Source organism: Anolis carolinensis, chromosome 3 (assembly GCF_035594765.1).
Source record: "Anolis carolinensis isolate JA03-04 chromosome 3, rAnoCar3.1.pri, whole genome shotgun sequence".
Taxonomy (NCBI): domain Eukaryota; kingdom Metazoa; phylum Chordata; class Lepidosauria; order Squamata; family Dactyloidae; genus Anolis; species Anolis carolinensis.
In genome coordinates this window covers 81,681,154-81,706,437 of record NC_085843.1, presented here as the reverse complement: position 1 = coordinate 81,706,437, position 25,284 = coordinate 81,681,154, and the positions used below count along the sequence as shown (strand labels likewise).

General features: G+C 41.2%; 1 protein-coding gene and 1 long non-coding RNA gene across 2 annotated transcripts; one reads left to right on the top strand and one right to left on the bottom strand.

The window, feature by feature from the left end:
* Positions 1-29: 29 nt before the first annotated feature.
* LOC134297477 (uncharacterized) lies at positions 30-2,631 on the bottom strand. The gene is made up of 2 exons (XR_010004232.1): positions 2,511-2,631; positions 30-358 (listed from the first exon to the last, which is right to left on the bottom strand). It is a non-coding gene; the product is annotated as an uncharacterized LOC134297477 (long non-coding RNA).
* On the top strand, positions 2,530-24,680 carry wdr4 (WD repeat domain 4). Its single transcript, XM_062975150.1, has 11 exons — positions 2,530-2,801; positions 6,458-6,520; positions 6,833-6,979; positions 8,224-8,380; positions 14,536-14,648; positions 15,987-16,047; positions 17,634-17,732; positions 18,526-18,590; positions 19,560-19,743; positions 20,287-20,356; positions 23,663-24,680. Exons 1-11 carry the CDS (start codon positions 2,530-2,532, stop codon positions 23,842-23,844), a joined length of 1,413 nt encoding a protein of 470 aa, XP_062831220.1. The 3' UTR covers positions 23,845-24,680.
* Positions 24,681-25,284: the final 604 nt, after the last annotated feature.

Here is a 25,284-nt window from a genome sequence, read left to right as displayed (position 1 = left end):
TGAGTTGCCTGCAATAACAGTATTAGACAAAAGTTTTTAAATATGTTTATTTCTTATTGTTATCACATTTATTTCTTTTCACACTGGCAACGAAGGACTACATAGTTAAAGCAATAGTATTCCCTGTAGTAACCTATGGATGCGAGAGCTGGACCATAATGAAGGCTGAGCGAAGGAAGATCGACACATTTGAACTGTGGTGTTGAAGTGCTTTCGACTGCAAGAAGATCAAACAGTGCATACTCCAGGTGATATCCTTGAAGGGACTGGCTTGACCTTGAAGGAGCTGGGGGTGGCCACGGCCAATAGGGAACTCTGGCGTGGGCTGGTCCATGAGGTGACGATGAGTCGGAAGCAACTGAATGAACAAACAACAATTTTTCTTACTGTAAATTTGTTTTTATATTTTACTGTTTTACATATGTATATTGTTTTGTATTGTCTTTTATATAATGTTGTGAGCCACTTTGGGTCCCGTTCAGGGAGAAAAGCGGGATATAAACAAAGATTTATTATTATTATTATATAATCCAGATTATCAAAGCAGATAATCCACATTATCTACTTTGAACTGGATTATATGAGTCTACACTGCCATATAATCCAGTTCAAAGCAGATAATCTGGATTTTATATGGCCTCAAATTGCATTATATAGTCAGCGTAGAACTGTAGATCCAGCCTCGGGCCCTTTCCACACAGCTGTATAAAATCCACATTTAGCTGGATTTGATTATATGGCAATGTGGACTTGGGGCCATTCCAGATAGACCCTATATTCCCGGATCTGATCCCAGGTTTTCTGTTTATCTCAGATAATCTGGAAGTGTGGACTCATATAATCCAGATTAAAGCAGAAAACCTGTCATCAGATTCTGGGATATAGGGCCTGTTTGGAAGGGCCCTCAGATAATCCAGTTCAAAACAGATATTGTGTATTATACAAGGGAATTTAGACAACACTTTAAGAAAGGGTTAAAAACTTGTTTTTTCCAGCAGGCATTTGATAGTAACCAGAATGGATTGCCAACCACTTAGCATTTTATATCTGTATTCTGTGCATTCAGCTGGGCTTAAATCCTTGTGCTGTCAGGACTGCTGACCTGAAGGTTGCCGTTTCAAATCCAACCGGGGAGAGGGTGGATGAGCTTCCTCTGTCAGCTTCAGCTCCATGCAGGGAAATGAGAGAAGCCTCCCCTAAGGATTGTAAAAACATCAAAAACATTCGGGTGTCCCTGGGCAACTTCCTTCCAGACGGCCAATTCTCTCACATCAGAAGTGACTTGCAATTTCTCACGTCGCCCCTGACACACAAAAAAAGCTGGGCTGTTACATTGATTTCATGGATCTTTTAACTGATTCTATTTTAATAGAAGTACAGTAGAGTCTCACTTATCCAACACCCACTTATCCAATGTTCTGGATTATCCAACACATTTTTGTAATCAGTGTTTTCAATATATCATGATATTTTGGTGCTAAATTTGTAAATACAGTAACTACTACATAGCATTACTGTGTAATGAACTACTTTTTCTGTAAAAATTTGTTGAATAACATGATGTTTTGGTGCTTCATTTGTAAAATCACAACCTAATTTGATGTTTAATAGGCTTTTCCTTAATCTCTCCTTATTATCCAACATATTCGCTTATCCAACGTTCTGCTGGCCCGTTTACATTGGATAAGTGAGACTCTACTGTAGTTTTATCTAATTTATATACCTGGTTTATGTAACGTTGTTGTTTTCATGTTGATGTACGTATTTTATGTATTATGTACCGTATTTTATTTATGGCATCTTTGTGTGCTAATTTGTAAGCCGCCTTGAGTCCCTATGGGAGATGGTGGCGGGGTATATATAAACTTTTATTCTTATTATAATATTATTATCTGCCTTGATATTATGGGTTATATGGCTGTGTGGAAGGGCCCTCAGTACGATGGAATCAGGGAGGCTTTAATTTTTTTCCAAGCACCCAGAGGCGCAGCAAGTTAAACCGCTGAGCTGCTGAATTTGCTGACCGAAAGATTGGCGGTTAGAATCCAGGGAGCAGGGTGAGCTCCCGCTGTTAGCCCTAGCTTCTGCCAGCCTAGCAGTTCGAAAACATGCAAATGTGAGTAGATCAATTGGTACCGCTCCAGTGGGAAGGTAAAGGTGCTCAATGCAGTCATGCCAGCCACATGACCTTGGAGGTGTCTACGGACAACGCCGGCTCTTCGGCTTAGAAATTGAGATGAGCACCAACCCCCAGAGTCGGACGCAACTAGACTTAATGTCAGGGGAAAACCTTTACTTTACTCTCTTGCCATAGAGCATTGGTGCTTCAGTAAACTACAACTCCCAGGATTGCAAAGCATTGAGCTTTGGCAGTGAAAGTGGGGTCAAGCTGCATTAGCTTCATTGTGTGGGTGACACTCACAAAAGTGACTTCAAAAAAGGAAAGGGTGGTGAAAAAAAATAATCAAAAGAGGTGTTTGTTCCTTTTGGAACACAAACATGAAACAAACCCTTCTTAGCCCAAGTCCGATGTCGCTTCAGACCGGAAGTGGAGGGGGTGCACGTGAGGAACGTCTCTCTTTGGCGTGCGGGGCCTTTCCGAAGTCTCTCTCCTTTCCGCCGGCAGGCTGCCTCGTGACGTCACTCGCTCTGTCCTTCCACGTGGGCGCCGCTGAGTTGTGGATGGAGGCAGCTGAGGCGAACCGGGGCGCGAAACCCCCGCCGGGGCTGGCGCTCCGCGGAGGCCTGTTGGCGCTCACCGGCGGGACGAGGCTCTTGGCCGCCCGCTTGAAGGAGCCCAGGTGGGGAGCGCGGAGACGAAGGGCGCTGGGTTAGGCTGCAGCCGCATCTGCACTGTAGAGCGGGCATGGGCCAAGTTAGGCCTTCCTTCCAAGTGTTTTGGACTCCAACTCCCGCCATTCCTAACAGCCTCAGGCCCCTTCCTTTTCCCCCTCAGCCGCTTAAGCGGCTGAGGGGGAAAAGGAAAGGGCCTGAGGCTGTTAGGAATGGCGGGAGTTGGGAGTCCAAAACACCTGGAGTAAAGGCCCAACTTGGCCCATGTCAGCTCTAATATGTATGCTGTGACACCACTTTAATGGCCATGGCTCAATTCTATGGCATCCTGGGAATTGTACTTTTACCAGCACTTTGGTTGAGAAGGCTTTTAGACCTTGCAAAACTACAACTCCCGTGATTCCATAGTATTGAGCCAAGGCAGGTAAACTGCATTATGTCCGCAGTGCAGATGCAATCTGTCTCCATGTATTATACTGAGAGCCGTGGCACGTGTATGTATGTGTACCCTGCTGTTTTCCAAGTTACAATACCGATGCTATAATAAAAAAGCAAGGATGGGTTGGGTTGCTGTGAGTCTTCTGGGCTGTATGACCACGTTCCAGAGGCATTCTCTCCTGATGTTTCTCCCTCATCTACGGCGGGCATCCTCAGAGGTTGTGAGGTTTATTGGAAACAGGTCAAGTGGGTTGTCGAAGGCTGTCATGGCCGGAATCACTGGCTTGTTGTGAGTTTTCCGGGCTGTATGGCCATGTTCTAGAAGCATTCTCTCCTGACATTTCACCCACATCTATGGCAAGCATCCTCAGAAGCTGTGAGGTATATTGGAAAACTAAGCAAGGGAGGTTTATATTTCTGTGGAAGGTCCAGGGTGGGAGAAAGAACTCTTGTCTGCTGGAGGAAAGTGTGAATGTTGCAATTAATCACCTTGATTAGCAGAGGAATTACAGATATGAATCAATCAGGGGCAACTAACACTTCAGGTCAAAGGATTCCTCCAGGCAGGAATGAAGCTTGCAAGGCCATTAATGCTAATCAAGGTTGTTTCCCGTCTGGAATTCAGCAAAGGACAAGAGGGATACTCTCAACTCTGCAGGAGTCTACCGTATACCATGCAGCTGTGGACAAGTCTACATAGGGACCACCAAATGCAGCATTGCCCAAACACAAATCGAGGAACATGAAAGGCACTGCAGACTGATTCAACCAGAGAAGTCAGCCATAGCAGGCCACTTGGTGAACCAACCAGCCTGGACACAGCATATGATTTGAGAACATAGAAATGCTCAAGCACTCTAACAACCACCGTGTCAGACTACACACAGAAGCCATTGAAATCCACTAGCATGTGGACAATTCAACATAAAGGAGGAAACCATGAAAATGAACAAAATCTGGCTACCAGTATTAAAAGACTTCAAAATCTGGACAGTAAATAAAGGACAACACTAAAAAATGGGAATTCCAGACAAGAAATAATCAGGGCCAGCTAACACTTCTAAACAAAGGATTCCCCAGGGCAGGAAGCAGCCAAGCTTTGAAGCTGCCTAGGCTATTCACTGCTAATCAATGTGATCAATTGCAACATTCACACTTGCTTCAAACAGACAAGAGTTCTTTCTTGCACCCTAGAAATTCCACAAATACATAAACCCCAATTGCCTAGTTTCCAACAGATCTCACAACCTCTGAGGATGCCTGCAATAGATGTGGGTGAAACATCAGGTGAGAATGCTTCCGGAACATGGCCATACAACCCGGAAAACTCACAGCAAGCCAGTGATTCCGGCCATGAAAGCCTTCAACAACACAAGGATGGATTGCACTGTGTAACACGATTTTTGTTCCTGGATTATAAATGTCATTTCCTAATTGGTTCTATCATAAAAACATGAGAAAAGTTTATTACACTTCAAAACCTTTGTTTTCACAGGACACCCTGCAGCACATACTGCTCTAGTTTTTCAATCAATATCGGGTCTCAACCAATTCAGCCAAGAGGCTTCTAGACAGGCCCTATTATCCCAGGATCTGATCGTGGAAAGTCACGAATGGAATGCCGCAGGGTTCTGTCCTGGGCCTGGTTCTGTTCAGCATCTTTACTAATTACTTAGATGAAGATTTAGAAGACACGATCATCAAGTTTGCAGACAACACCAAATTGGGAGGGATAGCTAATACTCCAGAAGACAGGAGCAGAATTCCAAACGGTCTTAACAGATTAGAGAGGGGCCCAAACTAACAAAATGAAGTTCAACAGGGAGAAATGCAAGATAATCCACTTAGGGGGAAAAAAATGAAATGCACAGATACAGAATGGGGGACGCCTGGCTCAACAGCAATATGTGTGAAAAAGATCTTGGAGTCCTTGTGGACAACATGATCCAACAATGTGATGCGGCAGCTAAAAAGGCCAATGGGATTTTGGTCTGCATAAATAGGGGTATAGTGTCTAGATCCAGGGAAGTCATGCTACTCCTCTATTCTGCCTTGGTCAGGCCACACCTGGAATACTGTGTCCAATTCTGGGCACCGCAATTGAAGGGGGATGTTGACAAGCTGGAATGTGTCCAGAGGAGGGTGACTAAAATGATCAAGGGTCTTGAGAACAAGCCTCATGAGGAACGGCTTAAAGAGCTGGGCATGTTCAGTCTACAGAAGAGAAGGCTGAGAGGAGACATGATGTCCATATACAGTAGAGTCTCACTAATCCAAGCCTCACTTATCCAAGCCTCTGGATTATCCAAGCCATTTTTGTAGTCAATGTTTTCAATATATCGTGATATTTTGGTGCTAAATTCATAAATACAGTAATTAAAACATAACATTACTGTGTATTGAACTACTTTTTCTGTCAAATTTGTTGTATAACATGATGTTTTGGTGCTTAATTTGTAAAATCATAACCTAATTTGATGTTTAATAGGATTTTCCTTAATCCCTCCTTATTATCCAAGATATTTGCTTATCCAAGCTTCTGCTGGCCCGTTTAGCTTGAATAAGTGAGACTCTACTGTATATATATACATATGTATATATATGAAAGGGGAAGTTATAGAGGGACCAAGCTTGAAAACGCAGAACAACGGATTCAAACTACAGGAAAGGAGATTTCACCTGAACATTAGGAAGAATTTCCTAACTGAGAGCTGTTCAACAGTGGAACTCTCTGCCTGGAGTATGGTGGAGGCTCCTTCTTTGGAGGCTTTTAAGGAGAGGCTGGATGGCCATCTGTCGGGGGTATTTTGAATGCAATTTTCCTGCTTCTTGGCAGGAAGTTGAACTGGATGGCCCATAAAGTCTCTTCCAACTCTATGATTCTATCCCAGATTTTCTGCTTTAAATTGGATTACATGAGTACGCACTGTCAGATAATCTGGGATAAACAGAAAAACTGGGATCAGATCCTGGCATAGGGTCTGTCTGGAAGGGCTCATAGTTTGTGGCTGTCGCAAAAACAAAGTTTCTGGAGCATAACAACTACTTTCAAAGTAAATACTGCACAATTAATTAGGAAACAACACTTTCAAACCAGGAACAGATTTTTTTTCATATTTTGTTACATAGTGTTATTAATTAAGGAGTTTTAGGGGTGAAAAGGGCTCAAACATAGCACAAATGATGAAAAAATATTGACCCATTGCACCTTTTTTCCAATTTCCAGCCATGATGATCTTTTTGTTTATGACTGTGCCACTGCCAGCAAGACTCCTCAGGAAAAGCAAGGGTGAGACTAAAAAACTTGCTTTACTTGAAATATTTTCTTCATTGTTATCTCATTAAGAAGTGTTAGGTAACATATAAAGAGGAATTATTTGTACAAAAGTTTTAGTTTTATAATTTTTTTCTCAATTTACAGTGAACTAATGGAAATAATAAAAACCTATATTTCTATCACATTCTGATAGTACTGGTAGTGCCCTAACATTAGCAGTAATTCCTGTTCTTGACATTTAGAGGTCATTTCACCTTAAATGGGTGGGGCCTGAAGTAATTTCTTCTCTCTTTCTCTCTCTCCTCTTTATTTATTTACTTTTAGAAAAGACATAAAGTCATCAGGTAAAGCAAGTCATGATATCCTTGCCTGTGCATTTTCTTCATCAGGAACATATTTTTCTCTGACGGATGACAACAAACAACTGATTCTTTTTCGCACAAAGCCTGCTTGGGAATGTCTTAGTATAAGGTATGGAAAGAAAGGTGTGTGAAAAATAGTATAATGCTAACAGTGAGAACAGCTGTTCATATAAACTTTTTATTTTATCATTTCTTGCAGCTTACTAGAAGTGTGAGTGTCCAAGTCACCCTGTTCTCCCTGACCAGTCTTATCACATCTGATTTCTTTCTCAGTTCGCCAAAGGCTTTAGGTTAAAAGGGGCATTAAGTGTGAATTTTGTAAAGCTAAGAAATATCAAGAGAAAAAAGTTCACATGTGTTCTAGTTGCTTGTTCTGGGTTGTTTCTAATCTGGTAATTGTTTTGTGTTTAAATTGAAGCCATTCTGAGAACTGGCTGAAGCCCGGACTAGAAAAATTATAAGTTCTTTGAGCTGCATTGTAAGCTGCTTTTGAAACACAGATGGATTCAGAACTATATCTGAAGGAACAACCTGATTTATCATCTTGGGGCCTAGTTCCATGATGTTTGTTTATACCCATGCCTGTATAAATAATCAATTTTTTTTATGAGGGCAGAGGTTTGTTCAATTCTAGCCTTCCCCGACTTGACATCCTCCAGACGTAATGGACTACAACTCCTGTCATCTGAACCAGCTTGATGAGAATTGTAGTCTGAATACTTTTGGAGAGTGTCTACCATATTTGGGAAGGTCTGTTTTATTATGTGTCTACGCATTATCCTTCTAGAAGACGACCTTTTTGTGAAAGTGAGCTTTTGGCAATTAACTGGCTATTGAGGAAGAAACTTTTAGTTGCTTGAAATAACACTTTTCAACAGTTTTTTCCCAAATATTTATTGATTATTAAATTAAAATGTATATTTTATTATCTAATGTAGTTTAATATTTAACTTGTTTTTATCTCTACTTCCTATCTGTCTTTAACAGTTGCAGCTTAATTGTAGAATTTATAATCTTCTATTCTAATAGAATAGAGGGATGTAAATCACATAAATAAATTTGTGTTGTTGAAGGCTTTTATGGACAGAATTACTGGGTTGCTGTGAGTTTTTTGGGCTGTATGGCTATGCTCTGGAAGCATTCTCTCCTAATGTTTCACCTGCATTTGTGGCTGGCATTATGTCAGACTACACAGAGAAGCCATTGAAATCCACAAACATAATGTATTGAAAAGAACCCTTCTCAGATTTGAATGATCAGTTGATCTGCAAGAATGCAAGAATGATCTACCATCAAAATATGCCCTCCCCAAAAGACATTTTAGAATGTAATTGTGTCAATTTTTCTTCTTAGATCTGTCATTAGAAGATGTACTTCCCTGATTATAACAGCAACAGAAGATAAGATACTGGTTGCTGACAAATCTGGCGATGTCTATTCTTACTCAATCACAGAACCTGAAAATCCAGGAACACTTGAACTTGGGCACTTGTCTCTTCTGTTGGATGTGGTATGTGTGCAATTTGTGTCTCAATACAATCTTTATTCAAATATTTTCAAGCTTTCCTTGTGAATTTAGGAGATTTTAGTTCATCAACATCTGGAGATCCAAACCTTTATTTCCCCTGGACTATAGACAAAGTGGCTTTCGCTTTAGATAGTTATACAGTTTTCTGAGAAAGCCAGACTGTCGGTAACACATTGAGGTTTTCATCCTGTTGGTGACATGCATAGGCATAAGTTAATCAAGAATACATGCTCAGGAATACATCTACAGGCAGCCTCTGAGTTATAAACAACTGACTTACAAATGACTCATAATTAAGAACAAAGGTGAGACAACAAGAAGTCAGAAAAATCTAGCTCTAGGAAGGAAATCATAGAATCATAGAATAGTAGAGTTGGAAGAGACCTCAAAGGCCATCTAGTCCAACCCCCCGCTAAGAAGCAGGAAATCGCATTCAAAGCACCCCCGACAGATGGCCATCCAGCCTCTGCTTAAAAGCCTCCAAAGAAGGAGCCTCCACCACGGCCCGGGGGAGAGAGTTCCACTGCCGAACAGCCCTCACAGTGAGGAAGTTCTTCCTGATGTTCAGGTGGAATCTCCTTTCCTGTAGTTTGAAGCCATTGTTCCGTGTCCTAGTCTGCAGGGCAGCAGAAAATAAGCTTGCTCCCTCCTCCCTATGACTTCCCCTCACATATTTGTACATGGCTATCATGTCTCCTCTCAGCCTTCTCTTCTGCAGGCTAAACATGCCCAGCTCTTTAAGCCTCTCCTCATAGGGCTTGTTCTCCAGACCCTTAATCATTTTAGTTGCCCTCCTCTGGACGCTTTCCAGCTTGTCAGCATCTCCCTTCATCTGCGGTGCCCAAAACTGGACACAGTATTCCAGGTGTGGTCTGACCAAGGCAGAATAGAGGGGGAGCATGACTTCCCTGGATCTAGACGTTATTCCCCTATTGATGCAGGCCAAAGTCCCATTGGCTTTTTTAGCTGCCGCATCACATTGTAGGCTCATGTTTAACTTGTTGTCCACGAGGACTCCAAGATCTTTTTCGCACACACTGCTGTCAAGCCAGGCGTCCCCCATTCTGTATCTTTGATTTCCATTTTTTCTGCCGAAGTGAAGTATCTTGCATTTGTCCCTGTTGAACTTCATTTTGTTAGTTTCGGCCCATCTCTCTAGTCTGTCAAGATCGTTTTGAATTCTGCTCCTGTCTTCTGGAGTGTTATCTATCCCTCCGAGTTTGGTGTCATCTGCAAACTTGATGATCGTGCCTTCTAACCCTTCGTCTAAGTCGTTAATAAAGATGTTGAACAGAACCGGGCCCAGGACGGAGCCCTGCGGCACTCCACTTGTCACTTCTTTCCATGATGAAGACGACGCATTGGTGAGCACCCTTTGGGTTCGTTCGCTTAGCCAATTACAGATCCACCTAACCGTAGTTTTGTCTAGCCCACATTTTACTAGTTTGTTTGCCAGAAGGTCGTGGGGGACTTTGTCGAAGGCCTTACTGAAATCTAGATATGCTACATCCACGGCATTCCCTGTATCGACCCAACTCGTAACTCTATCGAGAAAAGAGATCAGATGAGTCTGGCATGACTTGTTTTTGGTAAATCCGTGTTGACTATTAGCAATGACCGCATTTGTTTCTAAGTGTTTGCAGACCACTTCCTTAATGATCTTTTCCAGAATCTTGCCTGGTATTGATGTGAGGCTGACCGGACGGTAATTGTTTGGGTCGTTCTTTTTTCCCTTCTTGAAGATAGGGACCACATTCGCCCTCCTCCAATCTGCTGGGACTTCTCCTGTTCTCCAAGAACTCTCGAAGATGATTGCCAGTGGTTCTGAAATAACTTCCGCTAGTTCCTTCAATACTCTTGGATGTAGCTGATCTGGCCCTGGGGACTTGAATTCGTTTAGAGTGGCCAGGTGTTCCTGGACAACTTGTTTCCCTATTTGGGGTTGGATTTCCCCCAATCCTTCGTCCATTCCATGTTGCTGAGGTTGAAGATGGCTTTCTTTTTGTGAGAAGACCGAGGCAAAGAAGGCATTAAGCAGTTCTGCCTTTTCCCTATCCCCTGTCACCATCACCCCATCTACTCCATGCAGTGGCCCTATCGCCTCCTTTTTCTTCCTTTTTCTACCAACATAAGCAAAAAAACCTTTTTTGTTGTTTTTTATGTCCCTGGCAAGCCTGAGCTCATTTTGCGCTTTAGCCTTGCGAACCTTTTCCCTACAGGAGTTGGCTATACGTTTGAATTCTTCTTTGGTGATTTCTCCCCTTTTCCACTTCTTGTGCATGTCACTTTTGAGCTTTAGCTCAGTTAGAAGTTCTTTGGACATCCATTCTGGCTTCTTTGCACTTGTCTTATTTTTCTTCTTTGTTGGCACTGTTTGCATTTGCGCCTTGAGTATTTCACTTTTGAAAAACTCCCATCCATCCTTAACTCCCTTGTTTTTTAATATCGGCGTCCATGGAATGCCGCTCAGTAATTCCTTCATTTTTTGGAAGTCAGCTCTCTTAAAGTCCAGAATGCGTGTTTGACTTGTCTTAGTTTCAGCATTCCTTTGTATTGCAAACTGCAGGAGCACATGGTCACTTGCCCCTAAGGATCCAACCACTTCAACTGTATTGATCAGGTCTTCCACATTTGTTAAGATTAGATCAAGAGTTGCTGATCCCCTTGTTGCCTCTTCTACCTTCTGGACCATAAAATTATCTGCAAGGCAAGTGAGGAATTTGTTGGACTTTGTACTCTTGGCTGAGTTTGTTTTCCAGCAGATATCGGGATAATTGAAATCGCCCATGACTACTATATCTCTTCTTTGTGCCTGTTTGGTCAGCTGTTGACAGAAGGCTTCATCAAGTCCTTCATCCTGACTCGGAGGTCTGTAGTAGACACCCACGACAAGATCTTTTTGAGTCCCGGTTCCCTTGATTCTTATCCAGATGCTTTCAAGCTGGTTTCCCGGATTACAGTCTTGCATTTCTTCTGCAACGTAACTGTTTTTGACATATAAAGCTACTCCCCCTCCTCTCCCCTTTGTTCTATTTCTGTGAAAGAGGTTATAGCCCTCAATGGTTAAATTCCAGTGATGGGAGTCATCCCACCAGGTTTCAGTGATGCCTATGACATCGTATGTGTGGTGCTGTGCTAGGAGTTGGAGTTCGTCTTGCTTATTTCCCATGCTCTGAGCATTAGTGTAAAGACATGTAAGCCCCTGTGACCTCCCCTCGAACTGTTTATTTGGGATTATTGTGCTCTCTGTACTTGGTCCTTGCTGTGTTTGTGCAGCCCTCCGTTTAGCCTTACGGCGGTTCCCTGTGGTCGTGGGTAATATAGTGTTCGCCAGGCTGTTGTTCCCCTCCCCCAGTGGATTTAGTTTAAAGTGCGCCTGATGAGGTTTGTGAGTCTGTGTGCAAAAAGATGTTTTCCTACTTGTGTGAGATGCACCCCATCGCTTGCCAGTAGTCCATCCTCTTGGAAGAGTAGACCATGGTCAAGGAAGCCAAAATGCTCCTCTTGACACCATTTTCTGAGCCAGTTATTGACCTGTACTATTTTTCCGGCCCTTGTAGAGCCATGTCCTACAACGGGGAGGAGGGATGAAAAGATCACATGTACATTATACAGTTTTAGCTTTGTTCCCAGAGCTCGAAAATCATTTGTGATCTTTTGAAAAGTATGCCTAGCGGTGTCATTGGTACCTACATGAATCAACATAAGGTGGGGAGGGTGATGGGGCTTTAGGAGCCTGCTGAGCCTCTGAGTGATATGGTGTATTTTTGCCCCCGGGAGGCAGCATGTTTCTCGAGCCATCCCATCCGGTCTGGAAATGATGGCTTCCGTTCCTCTAAGGAGGGAGTCACCTACTACCAAGACCTGTTTCCTTTGAGGATTGACAGGGTCCCTTTTGTGCAAGACAGTGTGTATGTCCCCTGAAGAGTGTTCCTGTTGAAGTGAATCATGTAGGTGTAAAGTGTTGTCCTCCTCCTCAACATCCCCAGTGCATTCATCAATGACAATCCATTGAGATACATCCGAGAGCCCATTACTCTCCCAAGGATGTTCCTGTTGCTCCTGGTCTATGATTGGGGATGGAGCATTTGCATGATTACATAAGTGTGACTGTGGTGATGCACTGTCCCTGTCAGGGCTATCCCCTGCGCATTGATCCAGGATGGTCCACTGAGTGGTATCTAAGAAACTGTGGTCCTCCACAAGATGTGTTTCCTGATTGTATGTTAATGATGTAAGAATTTCAAATCTGTTGTGTAAATGCAGCTGAGCAGAGGAGTTCTGTGGAGGCTGCCTGGTCCTGCGTCTCCTTCTATGGGTGACCTCCTTCCAAGCCTGAGGGTTGTCTACCTTTGAGTTGATCTCCCCATAAGGTTCCTGATCATGGTCTTGGTGGTGTTGGTGTGATGCAGGCTGCTGATCTACAGCAGCGTGTTGTGCAGTGTCCAAGAAGAGCTCGAGTGCCTGAATGTCCTTAAGGGTCTTAATACGGTGCTCGAGCTGTTGGATCCTCTGCTCCATCAGAGTCATCTGTTTGCATTTGGAGCAGATGTAGTTGTCTAGTTTTTGTGTGAAAAAGCGGAACATGCCACAGCTGGTGCATGTGATGGGAATGTTTTGCTTTTGTTGCATCTCTTGGTGAGCGTGGTGGCCAAGTGGGATCTTTGTACAGTTAAGTAATATGCACGCACTTTATGTGCAGACTGCAACAAACCACGTCTTTGTGTATTTGTTTATGTTGCTTTGTTTCCTGTATGTACTGCAAAGGATAGTTAGTAAAGGGAGCAAAAATGTCCTCCTGCTTCCTCTGCTTCTGCGAGAACCAACTGCCCTTCTGGGATCAGGCTCTGGCAGAAACTCACACTGGCAAATAAAGCTTTCCCAGAAACTCAATTAACAGGGGACAATGCCTGCTGTCAATCAACTTAAGTACCTGGCTCTCTTTCAACACAACAGTCACACAACAGTTAGACTTTGACCACAGGAGCCAAGCCCAAACTCAGTTTAAAATTTTAGCCAAATCTTAGCCAAATCCTACCTGAAGCCAGGGAGCAAAAATGTCCTCCTGCTTCCTCTGCTTCTGCGAGAACCAACTGCCCTTCTGGGATCAGGCTCTGGCAGAAACTCACACTGGCAAATAAAGCTTTCCCAGAAACTCAATTAACAGGGGACAATGCCTGCTGTCAATCAACTTAAGTACCTGGCTCTCTTTCAACACAACAGTCACACAACAGTTAGACTTTGACCACAGGAGCCAAGCCCAAACTCAGTTTAAAATTTTAGCCAAATCTTAGCCAAATCCTACCTGAAGCCAGGGAGCAAAAATGTCCTCCTGCTTCCTCTGCTTCTGCGAGAACCAACTGCCCTTCTGGGATCAGGCTCTGGCAGAAACTCACACTGGCAAATAAAGCTTTCCCAGAAACTCAATTAACAGGGGACAATGCCTGCTGTCAATCAACTTAAGTACCTGGCTCTCTTTCAACACAACAGTCACACAACAGTTAGACTTTGACCACAGGAGCCAAGCCCAAACTCAGTTTAAAATTTTAGCCAAATCTTAGCCAAATCCTACCTGAAGCCAGGGAGCAAAAATGTCCTCCTGCTTCCTCTGCTTCTGCGAGAACCAAATCCATTCTTCGAAGCGTTATCACCAATCCTTGTGTCCACAACAAGCCATATTTTTTTTTCAAAATCTAATTCTTACAAGGACAGAAAGTGAAGTGAAATTTTCTGAACAGGGGCACAGACAGAAAAACAAATGCCAAAGGAGTATTAACCTTTCCTTATGCTGTCCAAAACGCTATCTGGAATTACACTTTAAAAATGTACCTTTTCCGACTTATATACAAACCAACAGACTTACATAACCCATCTTGTTTGTAACTTTGGGACTGCCTGTACTCCATTAACTGAGATATACTTTTAATAAAAATGTTTCCAGACCCATTGTATGCTATAAATTAATAATAGGCAATCATGAATAGAGGGCTCATGAAATCGTTGCAAGGTAGTAGCATCTCTAGACTGTATATGTAAATCTTGCAAAAAATGTATAGTTGGCTGTGATTATTTTAGATATTTGCATGCCTCAAAATCTCACTGTCTGTTTCATAGTGACTTTTGGGTTGTTTTATTAGGTGCTGAGTCCCAATGACCAGTATATCATAACTGCTGACCGTGATGAGAAGATACGAGTTAGTTTGACTAGAGCGCCACATAACATTGTATCATTTTGCCTGGGACACACAGAGTAAGTGTAGGTGAAATGGGAGACTGTGTGATGGGGAAGTGTGAAAATTTAATTCCAGTACAGTACTGTGTTACAGGATTCTTAACTGTTACCTCAAACTATTTCAGGTGATAGATTTTCCCATCTTCGCTTATTTCAAGATCAAATCTTCAGAATTTTTTTCTTCTTCTAGGACCAATGTGTTTGGTTCCAATCTGCTGTTATATTTTACCTTTGATTCTGTTAAGTTATTTAATTACATTTTAACCCACCTTTTTTTATTAAAAAAAACTCAGGGCAGCTAACAGATAGTCTGTTTAAACATCAAAACCACTAAAGTCAATACAATGATTAAAGACTAGATTGAAACAATGCATCTTTACACCTTTTTAAAGGCAGCAGGAATGGGAACCGATTGCAATGCCAAGCAAACTGTACAGGAGCTGTACACTCTCAGCCTAAGTAGGTTGGCTTGCTGAGACAGTACATACTTTGAAAAAAGCCAAGTGGGGCAGCTGCAGAGTCTCTTAATTAAAATTTCCTTTTTTAAAAAGCCCATGCCACCTTTGTGCTTCTCTGTCTGTTTGGTTTAAAATGTTCCTTTGCATTAAGGCTTGTGCACACAGGCAGCCATCATGTGGAGGCTGCTTGAATTCTTCCCATTGCGTTGGTGTGCAGCTGTAAAATGGATTCATTTTTTCCATCCCTACTCCTTTTGGGGGGCTATTGAAAGAAACTTGGTTGCTGTTTGATGGCAACTTCGAAAGCCCAAGCTGATGCAGTTGCCCATAAATCAGAGGTGAGCGTCATGTGGTTCTCCAGATATGGTTGAACTTCAGCTCCCATCCAACTCCATCAGCATGAGCAATGCTGGGATCTTATTGGAGTCCTAGTTAAGAACACCTAATGGAAGACATATTTTCTTCTGAATGTTCTTGTGGTTTTAAGTTTGAGAGGGTTCACCACAACCCAACTAAAGGTGTAATGCACTCAAAAGAAGAAGGTGTCCATGTACAGCTTTCAGAGTAGTGCTCTTTTTTTAACTAAACTGGACTTGAGCTAACTCATTATTTGAGCTAACTTTGTTAGAAAAAAATCCTGTGAAAGAAAACAGAAATGTTACGTCAATCTTTTCCAGATAAATGTAATCACAGACATGCATAAATGAAGAGCATAACCTTTGTTATCATAGAAATTGCATTCATCTCCTGGGCTTTCTCCCACGCACAAAAGATAAGATATTGACCCAATCCAGTTTGGTGCCACCTGTGTTGCCATGGTGATGTGCCAAGGATGTTCCATTTTGATATCTCTTGTTTGCCTCTACAGATCTTGTACTTTTCCATTTTTTTCTCTTAGATTTGTCAGCAGAATATTTGTGATTCCCAACTATCCAGATCTTCTCTTATCGGCTTCTGGGGTATGTATGAATTCTGAGACTGTATACACCTGATGTTTTATGAAATTTCTTATAAAAATTCATTTTCCTTTGCAGGGAGTAAAATGTGATTTCTTGCCCATCTTGTCTCACCACTTTTCTGAGAAATCTAGGATTGTTTAGAACAGTGGCATACCAAGTCTGTCCCAAGTGCTGAAATCAAGGGAGCACATTATCCCCAAAGAGGAATACTGTGTCCTGTCACAACCCAGACCTTCCCCTACCAGTTTAAGTAATGCCTTCCTGCTCCTTTCTTAAACTGTGTGACCTGCACAAATTTGCCCTGCTCTCCTCCTCTGTATGTTCTCCCTCTCTTGCTTACTGATTTGTGAGTTTTAAGCAATGTTCCTACTGAGGCCACAATACCACTCTTCCTACTACATTTTTTCATTCCTACTATCATCCCAAATGGGAAACAGCCCTCATCCTTTTCTATTTGTACATGTTCTCATCTCAACTAGCCCTCTCCCACCCACTACCCACTTCCAAGAGACTGACATTTAGAGCATATTTTCATGGGATAGAAAGCACATACTCTCAGTTAATTAGTAAAGGAATGGAGCATGAACTCCTGAGTGAGAGAGGGTGCTGCTATTCCTGTTTTTGTGTGCGGGAATAGAAGTAGCATCTATGGAAGTATTGTAATGAACCCAAACAGCAACAATGATATTGTCCTTTGCTGGGAGGAAACTGAGGCATGGACCCATTGAACAGGAAGTTGAAAAAGATCAGTAGGGGGAATGAGGAAGAAGAGAACTAAACAGGAGATTTTGTTGTGGTTTATGCAGAATATAGTCCATCAAAGGCATAATAGTTTCACACAGATGAAAGAGGAAACAAAAATTGACTGTTGTTCAGCAGAGTCAAGAACATAAACTTGCGGCATTGCATCAAAAACAAATCCTTCAGAATAACTTACATAGTCCTTGTATGCATCGCATCAACGCAGAGAGCATGGCTTCTTCAACTCTCATCATCCCCAGAGAGTGAGCAAGATCACAGATAGTTGTAGTATAGCATAACATATAAGCACACCAAATGTTCTTAAAACACATTGTTGCAAGTGTGTTTCCAATTTACAGTTGACTTCAGAGTGAGCATGTGTGTGTACGAGTCTATAGCGGGCATCCTGTTCATAACATATGGAGACATAATTTGTGCTACACATTCAGATTTATTTGGATGTACAGCTGTCATATCCAGTAGAAGCAGAGTTGTATTTGTAGGATCCTTGTGCATGTGATCGCACATTAAAGTACATAGTGTGAATATATATATTGCCTGTCTCCTCTCCTTTTGCACATTGCAGTCACACAATAGATTGTCAGCCCTGTGCATTGATCATGATCTACATATGTTGCACTACATTGTGAGAATACAGGCTGTGTAACTTATCTCTGCTGGCAGATACTTGTAATATGCTGAAGTGGTGTAGGATTTCTGTACATACATGTACATAGATGTACCCATACATTTCATATGCGTAAGAAAGAAATTAAATGAAAATCATGGATGTTTTTTTAATGTTCCTGAACTGATAGTAATCTGTTTCTTCTTAACACCCTTAGGATTGTACACTGAGGCTCTGGGAGTATAAACATGGTAAAGAAGTTTATTGCTATCACCTGAAGAGTTTGAACATCTGTGAAGCCACCAAAAATGAGAAGGTGATGTGTTTTATGTGGACATATTAAATATTTCCTTTCTCTTGAAAGCTCTGTGCTTTTTAGACTGTTAGCTTACTGAAGTTAAATTCCAATCAGCATGAGATAATGAGTACATTTGAGATTACTGAAATCTCAAATCTCTTGTATTGAAATGATACAGGAAATGCACAGGGAGTAGGTTTTTTTTTAAAAAAACATTGCTTCTGTTTTAGAGTAAGACTTAATACAGTTCTTATTATGTAAAAGTTTGGATGTCCAAGGCTTTTCTGAAGCACACTGACTGCTCACATCCCCTTGCTTTGGAAATGGTGAAGCAAAACTGGTCCATAGTTTGATATTGTGCCCAGTCTGACAGGAGCCAGCTCACATCCCCCAGCAAGGTAGAAGTATAACCCAGAACAAACCATGGCTTGTTCTCAGCTTGTTATGAGTGAAAGAAGCAAGGATATGAGCTCTTACTAGGTTTGGATATAACCATAAAAGGTACCATGGCCTGTAGTTTGCTTATCTGCTCCTGCCGCAGTGGTAACCAAAAATGTGAACATTAAGCAGAATGAACTATAGATAGTCTGTCTTTTTGGGTACCTGGCCCTGTTGTGGAAATGAACATCTAGTGAGTGGGCAACAGCATGCTGGCTCATTTACCATGCTGTGGAGGTATTCAACCTCGCCCATCAAGCTGCACATAAAAAACTCTTTCCTTCCCCTGTTTCTTTTCCAGCCCATCATCTACTTTCCCACAAGTCTCCCAAGTTCTTGCAGATTCTGACTGTATCTCATTTTCTCTCTTCAGAAATACACAGTATTAAGGATAGCCTACTGTTGTGAAGAAAGTTGCATTGCTATTCTATATGACTGGTAAGATTTTTTCTTCAAAACCTTTTGGTGACTAATGCAGCCCTTTTATCTCCCACAGTTGCCCTCCCTGCTACAGTAGTTATTTTGGTTATTGATACTGCAGGGTGTGCTCAATACTGGGGACACTGAATAAAGTTCAGGAGGACTCTGCTATTGTCCTATAAAAGGTTTCCAACATTGCAAATATATGCCCACTAAATTGGGAGAAATCTCACTGAAGTTTTGGGACTTTTTCTGTGTGGATATATATAGAATTGCACTTCACTTGGCTTTTTCTGCTGAAATGTTTTATTGTCTGCTTCTTTAGTAATTGTTTTAGCTGTTGGTGTACTTTCTGTTTTTAACAAACTAAACATCACCCACAAAACATTGGCTGGAGGGCTATTTTAAAAGTACAACAAACAAATAATGGATGACCGGGGCTGGGCTGTGGCGCAGGCTGTTGAGCAGCTGCAATAAATCACTCTGACCATGAGGTCAAGAGTTCGAGGCCAGCCCGTGGCGGGGTGAGCACCCGTCAATTAAAAATAAAAAATAGCCCCTGCTCGTTGCTGACCTAGCAACCCGAAAGATAGTTGCATCTATCAAGTAGGAAATAAGGTACCACTTATAAAAAAAAGTGGGGAGGCAAGTTTAACTAATTTACGACCTGGAATGAGGAAGTGCCGTCAGAGTGGATGATGAAGAAGCTGCTCCCCCCTGTGGCCAGAATCGAACATCCCCTCAGGAGAAGGTTAAATTGCCTCTGCGTCTGTCTGTCTCAGTCTCTGTTTGATGTGTTTATTGGCATTGAATGTTTGCCCTATGTGTGTATAATGTGATCCGCCCTGAGTCCCCTTCGGGGTGAGAAGGGCGGAATATAAATACTGTAAATAAATAAATGACTTGATTTCAGTCTGTGAAATTGTGGTCTAGGCAAGCCGATCTGTAAAAGAGAGAAGCATAACCATCATGTTTCTTTCTGAAAAGTACTCCCGCAGTCTCCATCTTCCAGCTTGATGCTGGTGCTCAGAAACTCATCGACAAGCAGCATATCCCTCTGAACTGCAAAGGCTGGGACATTGCTTTTGAGGACACAGGTGGACTTTGGGTTTTACAGGAGGACATGGAAACACCTCTTCTCCTCTACCAACTTGTGGATGGACGATGGCAGGTGAGATGAGCTCTTTGGTTACAGCTGGGTACAGCTAGATACTGTTAGTTTTGAAAGAAGGCCCCTTCTGGGTGTACAATATGTTGGAGGAAGTGATATGGCAACATTGTCTCCTTAATTTTCTTGACTGTGCAAGGAGATGCTTGGAGTTAAAATAAACACCAAATGAGGATATGTGACTCTCTGAGTTCCAGTAGAGACCTCTAGGAGTTGTACGTCCCTGTTTTATGGTTAGTTTGAAAAGACATGGAAAGACATATGATAAATCCTATGTAGTGCTTCATTATCCAAACATGATAACATAGGTTAGGCCCTGTTTTGATCATCCTGACCCAATAGTCAAGTAAACAGAGGCACTCTGGAAGTGTTAGCTGAATGTTTGTTATTTTCTGTAGTGTTACTATTGTTTGTAAAAGCGTGGATATACCCAAGTGATCCAAGGCAAACATAAAAAAATGCAGGTGTGTTGATCTCAGATCAAGGCTTTTCTTACAAAAAGCATTCTGCTATTTTTCTTCAAGATACGTCATTCTTCTCTTTCAGCCTGATACTGAGGACAAAAGATTGAAGAAAATGACAAAGTACATACATGACAACTGGACAGCCTTTGAAGGTAAGAATGCTGAGTTCAAGGATAAAAAAGAACACTCTTTCGATTGGCTGTTTGATGAGGATTTGGAGTGCATGCATCTTACAGCTTCCATCAAAGATTGACTTTTAAAAGTGCTGCTTTAAGAGAATTAGAGTGTTTTGGGAGGAGCGGGAAGAATGTGATGAGGAATTGGAGGGATTTGTAATATACTCATTCCTGATTCACACCGAAGTTGAAAGTATTGAGCCAAGGACATAGTTAATCAAGCTTTCAGAATAACTGAGAGACATGGGTGACAGAGGAAGAAGGAAAAGAGATAGGATTTTACATGGTGATTTAAATCTTCAATTAGGATTATTAACTTTCAAACAGGTTCTTGGAGCCCCCAGGGTTTTTCACTATGTTTATCAAGAGTGTCTGTGCATGGAAAATCGGTAATAGTAGCAGTTTCCAAATTATTTCCCACTGCCAGCTTTTGCAATTTCCCATCACAGGAGTTTATTGGTTTTGCCCCTAGGCTCAAAAAGGTTAGCTTTTGCTCCACACAGATAAAATGTACATTCTTGATCATGTCCCAGAACCTCTGTAATAGAAAGCTTGAAATCTGTTGCTTTAGATAATTTTGCACTGAAGGAGCTGGCTTTCTGATACCTTTTGTTACACTTTGCCGTTAGCATTTGGCCTCTGGTGAGATAAACATCCAACCAACCCACAAGAAAAGAGCTGAATAATGGGAGAAAACATTTTTCCAGATAACAAATTAAAATGCTGTGCACAGATTCTAAGTGTTCCAGCAGCTGGAGAAAGGGGGCTATTAAGATTACAGTGATTACCATAGCTAATTAGCACAAGAGAGCTGGGATGATGAGCCCTGTTCCAGATGCTTAATTAGTGTCTTTACCCCTATAGAAAAGGTAACTGTCTACATCCTTTTATTGTCAAATGTGAACAGATCTTTTTTTCATTTGCTCACTCTCCTTGCTCAAGCTTTAATAATGCTACATCTGAGCATCACAATAACCATTCTGTCCTCATACGTTCACAGTCACAGTGACTATTTAAACTGTATTTTGAACAAATTGTCACTGGGCAGAAAATTTGGCATAGCTGTACTGTTGTCCAGCCAAGTGGAAGGCCAAGAATATATGCGGGTTTGCTGATTGTGTTCCCTGCAGAGTCAGATCTGTTTCTCTTTTCAAGTGACAGAGCAGCCAAGCAGCTGAGCACAGTACCCATTAGAGACACTTTTAAAACAAAATTAATCTTGCCAGATAATTGTGTGATGTCTACCATACCTCCCAATTAATGTATCTTCATGGTTCAGGGAGTCTGCTAGAATGACAGGTACATGGTTTGTGACAAAGTTACAAATCAGAGGAGCCCAGGCAAGCTCCAAATTAATTGTACAGTCTTACAGCCATTAAAGATGGAAGTTGGGTTAACAAATTATTATCGGATACTGCTGTACCTCTGAACATTCACCTTTGTCTCAACTTTCATAGCTGAAAACAAAGGCCCAGTGATACTTTATCAAATAATTCATCCTTCTTTAATATAAGAAGGGATTAAATGGCTGCTAAAAACATTTTTAATCTCTAGCCACTATGATGTGGTCCTCTTTTATATAAGGGTTTGACCCTTTATCCCATATTTGGCAATCAGCCAATATGAGGGTTTACCAACCCCTTTCCCACCAACTTGTTCAATCCCACCAGTACCAACTGTATGGCAGTCCCACGCTGTGGCCAAATGACGGGTTTCTACTTTTTAACCCATCATCTGTGTAAATGTCTTAGATGCATACATTATTTTTTAAGAATGAGAGCCAATCCTGATCACTACTTCTGTGATACCAACTCTGCAAACTTTCTAAATGCCTTCGATGTGCCTGTGAGGATTTATGCAACATCTGTCCTCAGTGGTTAGCACCCTTTGATATATTAAGTACTGCGACCACAGACACCTTGTCTGAATCCAAGCTCTCGTATAGGTGGCATTTCTGGAGACCAAAAGTATATATAAGCAAAAGCAAATATTTATTTACAGAAATTGAATCTAACGTAGCAGACTATTACATTTAACCCCTCCTGCTCCTCACTCTCTCACTTCTCTTAAGCTACTTCAGATCCTTGCAAATCATTCATCTTACAATCCCTTCTCTCAGCCCAACCCTAGTCTCATTCAACTCCTAACTTCTCTCTATCCAAATCCTAAGACAACAAACAAAAGGTGTACCCTTACTTGCTGTACATAAACTATCAGCATGCCATATATTTTAGAAATATAGATTCTTAAGGTTTCAGGACAAGTCTGTACTAAGCTCAGTTGTATGTAAATGTATTTTGTCTGTAAACTGAAAACTTAGGGGAAAACAAAACCCATGGATGCTGATCTGTGCACACCTCCCCATGGCTTTTATATTATTTTAGCTTGACTTTCTGTTGCTATTGCTCTGTTTGATGTGCTGTTGTAAAACTGTGGTTCTTTTTAAAAAGCTAAACTTAGTCATTGGCTTTTTAAACATTAGTATTAGTAGCACACAGGAGATAGCAACAGAAAATTATTTGTAGACCAATATCCCCAGCTGTTGGTCATTGCCTGAGATTTCAGCTTACATACAAAATGCATTTACTAATAGTTAAATATAAAATTCTCTATAGGCTGACCCTGTAACTTATGGCATTCAGTTACTTTATGTACAACAGGAATGGTTCACTCCATTCCCCATGTTTAACAAAAGATTAAGTTATCTGTTGAAAGCACTATACTGTTTTGCTAAAAAGGCTCCCCACATGATCAGCCGATCGATGAAAAATGAGTCAGTCCCTACTATAATGCTTACAATCCAAAAGAAACACTATGAAGAAAAGCAATGAGAAGAAAATAGTGGAAAAGCAAATTCAGGTGCCAGTTCTTTAAAATACAGTTCTGGGATGGGAAGCATGAGGAAGAAGGGAATCACTGGTGCAACTGGTCTCTTAGTGGATACTTGTTACTTTGCTCCTTCTGTTGTAACCTCATGAAATTCAGCCAGGCATCACACCATTTTCTTCCTAGGATAATCTCAAAAGATTATGTACAGCAAATACATATAATTCAAAAATGATAGACTTTTGGTTTGGGCAATTTAAACATTAAAAAAAGATTTTAATTTCTTGATTTCTTCCTTCCAAACCATCCAATATCTTCTTGCTGTGCATTCTGGGTTATTGAAAGGGTTGATAAGTGCAGAATGAAAGGACTTAAGTATTTTTTTCACCCTTGCAAATCAGGATTAGCAAAGCAACTCTCTCAGCTTCACTCTTTCCATTGTTTCCATTTACACAGGCTGCATTGGCAAAGAGAGCTGCTACCAAAATCTCTACAAGGCTTCTTTTGACAACATGGCTGTTTACCTACAAAAGAAGGAAGAGAGACTCCAGCAACAGAAAAAGAGTAGAAGGAAGGATTCACAGCCTGAATCAAATGGACAGACAAAAAAGATCAGAACAGAAGCACTGTCCTTGTGACTTTCAAGTGTGCCAAAGGATTTGGAAAAATCTTAGAACAGAATATCTTTTTGAGACTCAGTGGAGAATGAGTCAACTTGATATTCATACCAAAAAGAGCTTGCCACCTGGCAAGTGGCAAATGTGAATGGACATAGGCTGATTCACATCCCTCCTTGTCAAAAATAATTATGTCTCATGTAACTTGTCTTAGCCATTTGCCTCAAGAGTTGGGTATTATTGGGTGATGCCGCTATGACATATTTTTATGAAATAGGCTTTCAGGCAAACTTCCTCTTCCTAATTTAGTTCATTTTCTCATTTTTTGATTTCCTGTGAGTCCCATAAAATTAGAGTAAATGTCAGATCTCTGGATCAAGTGTGCATCATTGAAGCTTTCCCCATGGTGGACAATTCATGTCAAGCCATAAAGGAAATTGAGAACAATATGAAATGGTGTGAACATAGGTTTTAGTGACCAGAAATAGGTATAAAGTTGGGATCATCTTTTGGGGGCAGCATCTTCCAGAATCTCCCAGGCAGCATGGAAAATGTGAATGGGATTTTGGGAGTTATAGTCAAAAAAATAACTTTTGCAAGCTCTGGCCGGGTACTTAGCTAGTCAGCATTTAGCACTGTTTCATAATGGTTTTTTGGGTTGCTCTAGTTCTTCTCAAGGTTTTGTTAAAGTCAAAATAACCTCAGATAGTTCTCTATGAAGCCTTTCCAGAATTGTTCATTCCATATGATGATATGACTGCCAGTTTAGCAAGTCAGAAGTATATATATTTTTGTACACTGTTCAGAGAATTCTAGTTATGGCAATTATTAAAGTAAAATACAGTACTTCCATAAAATTGATTCTGTATGACTTTTATTATTCCCTAATCTGTTTAACTGCTATACCAGATTTACTGGTTTAAGATAAATGGAATCAAGGAGTGTTACAGTTATGAAATCAAGAAACGTTTAAAAATTATAAGAATAGCGCTGTGGCAACTTTTGTCAGGAGTCTGTTGATTGGCAATATGATGGAGTTTTCTTGCTTATTTGAAAAAATAGATATTTGAAATCCTGCTTCAGACTGTAAATATCCAGTGTGGATATCTTTCCTTATTTTGCTTGAACCAGCACTCCCATGAAAAGTAGTGAAGGTTTCTGAAAATAAACAACAAAACCTGCCAACGAACGACTGCCAGGGAGGGGACTGTGGTTGGTCAGATGAGATGACTGTCCTAGTGATCATTTATGCATCAAGCAATTTTCAAAATTGTTTTTGCTTAGGCTTGGATGATTGCTGATAACAATTAAAGCAGCATCTTTTGCATTCATCAAGGGGATCTAATGAGACTGAATTAGAAAAACTGCATTTTAATCAACTAAAGAACATCCGACTACAGTTCTATACCACAGTAAGATTGGTCCTTAAGCTGGTTTCTTCAAATATTTTTTTAAAATCCC

Coding starts and splice junctions, on each gene's coding strand:
- wdr4 (XM_062975150.1), top strand. CDS start 2,530: ATGTCGCTTCAGACCGGAAGTGGAGGGGGTGCACGTGAGGAACGTCTC. Junction 6,980..8,223: donor TGGGAATGTCTTAGTATAAG/GTATGGAAAGAA, acceptor TTTTCTTCTTAG/ATCTGTCATTAGAAGATGTA. Junction 16,048..17,633: donor TTCTCTTATCGGCTTCTGGG/GTATGTATGAAT, acceptor TAACACCCTTAG/GATTGTACACTGAGGCTCTG.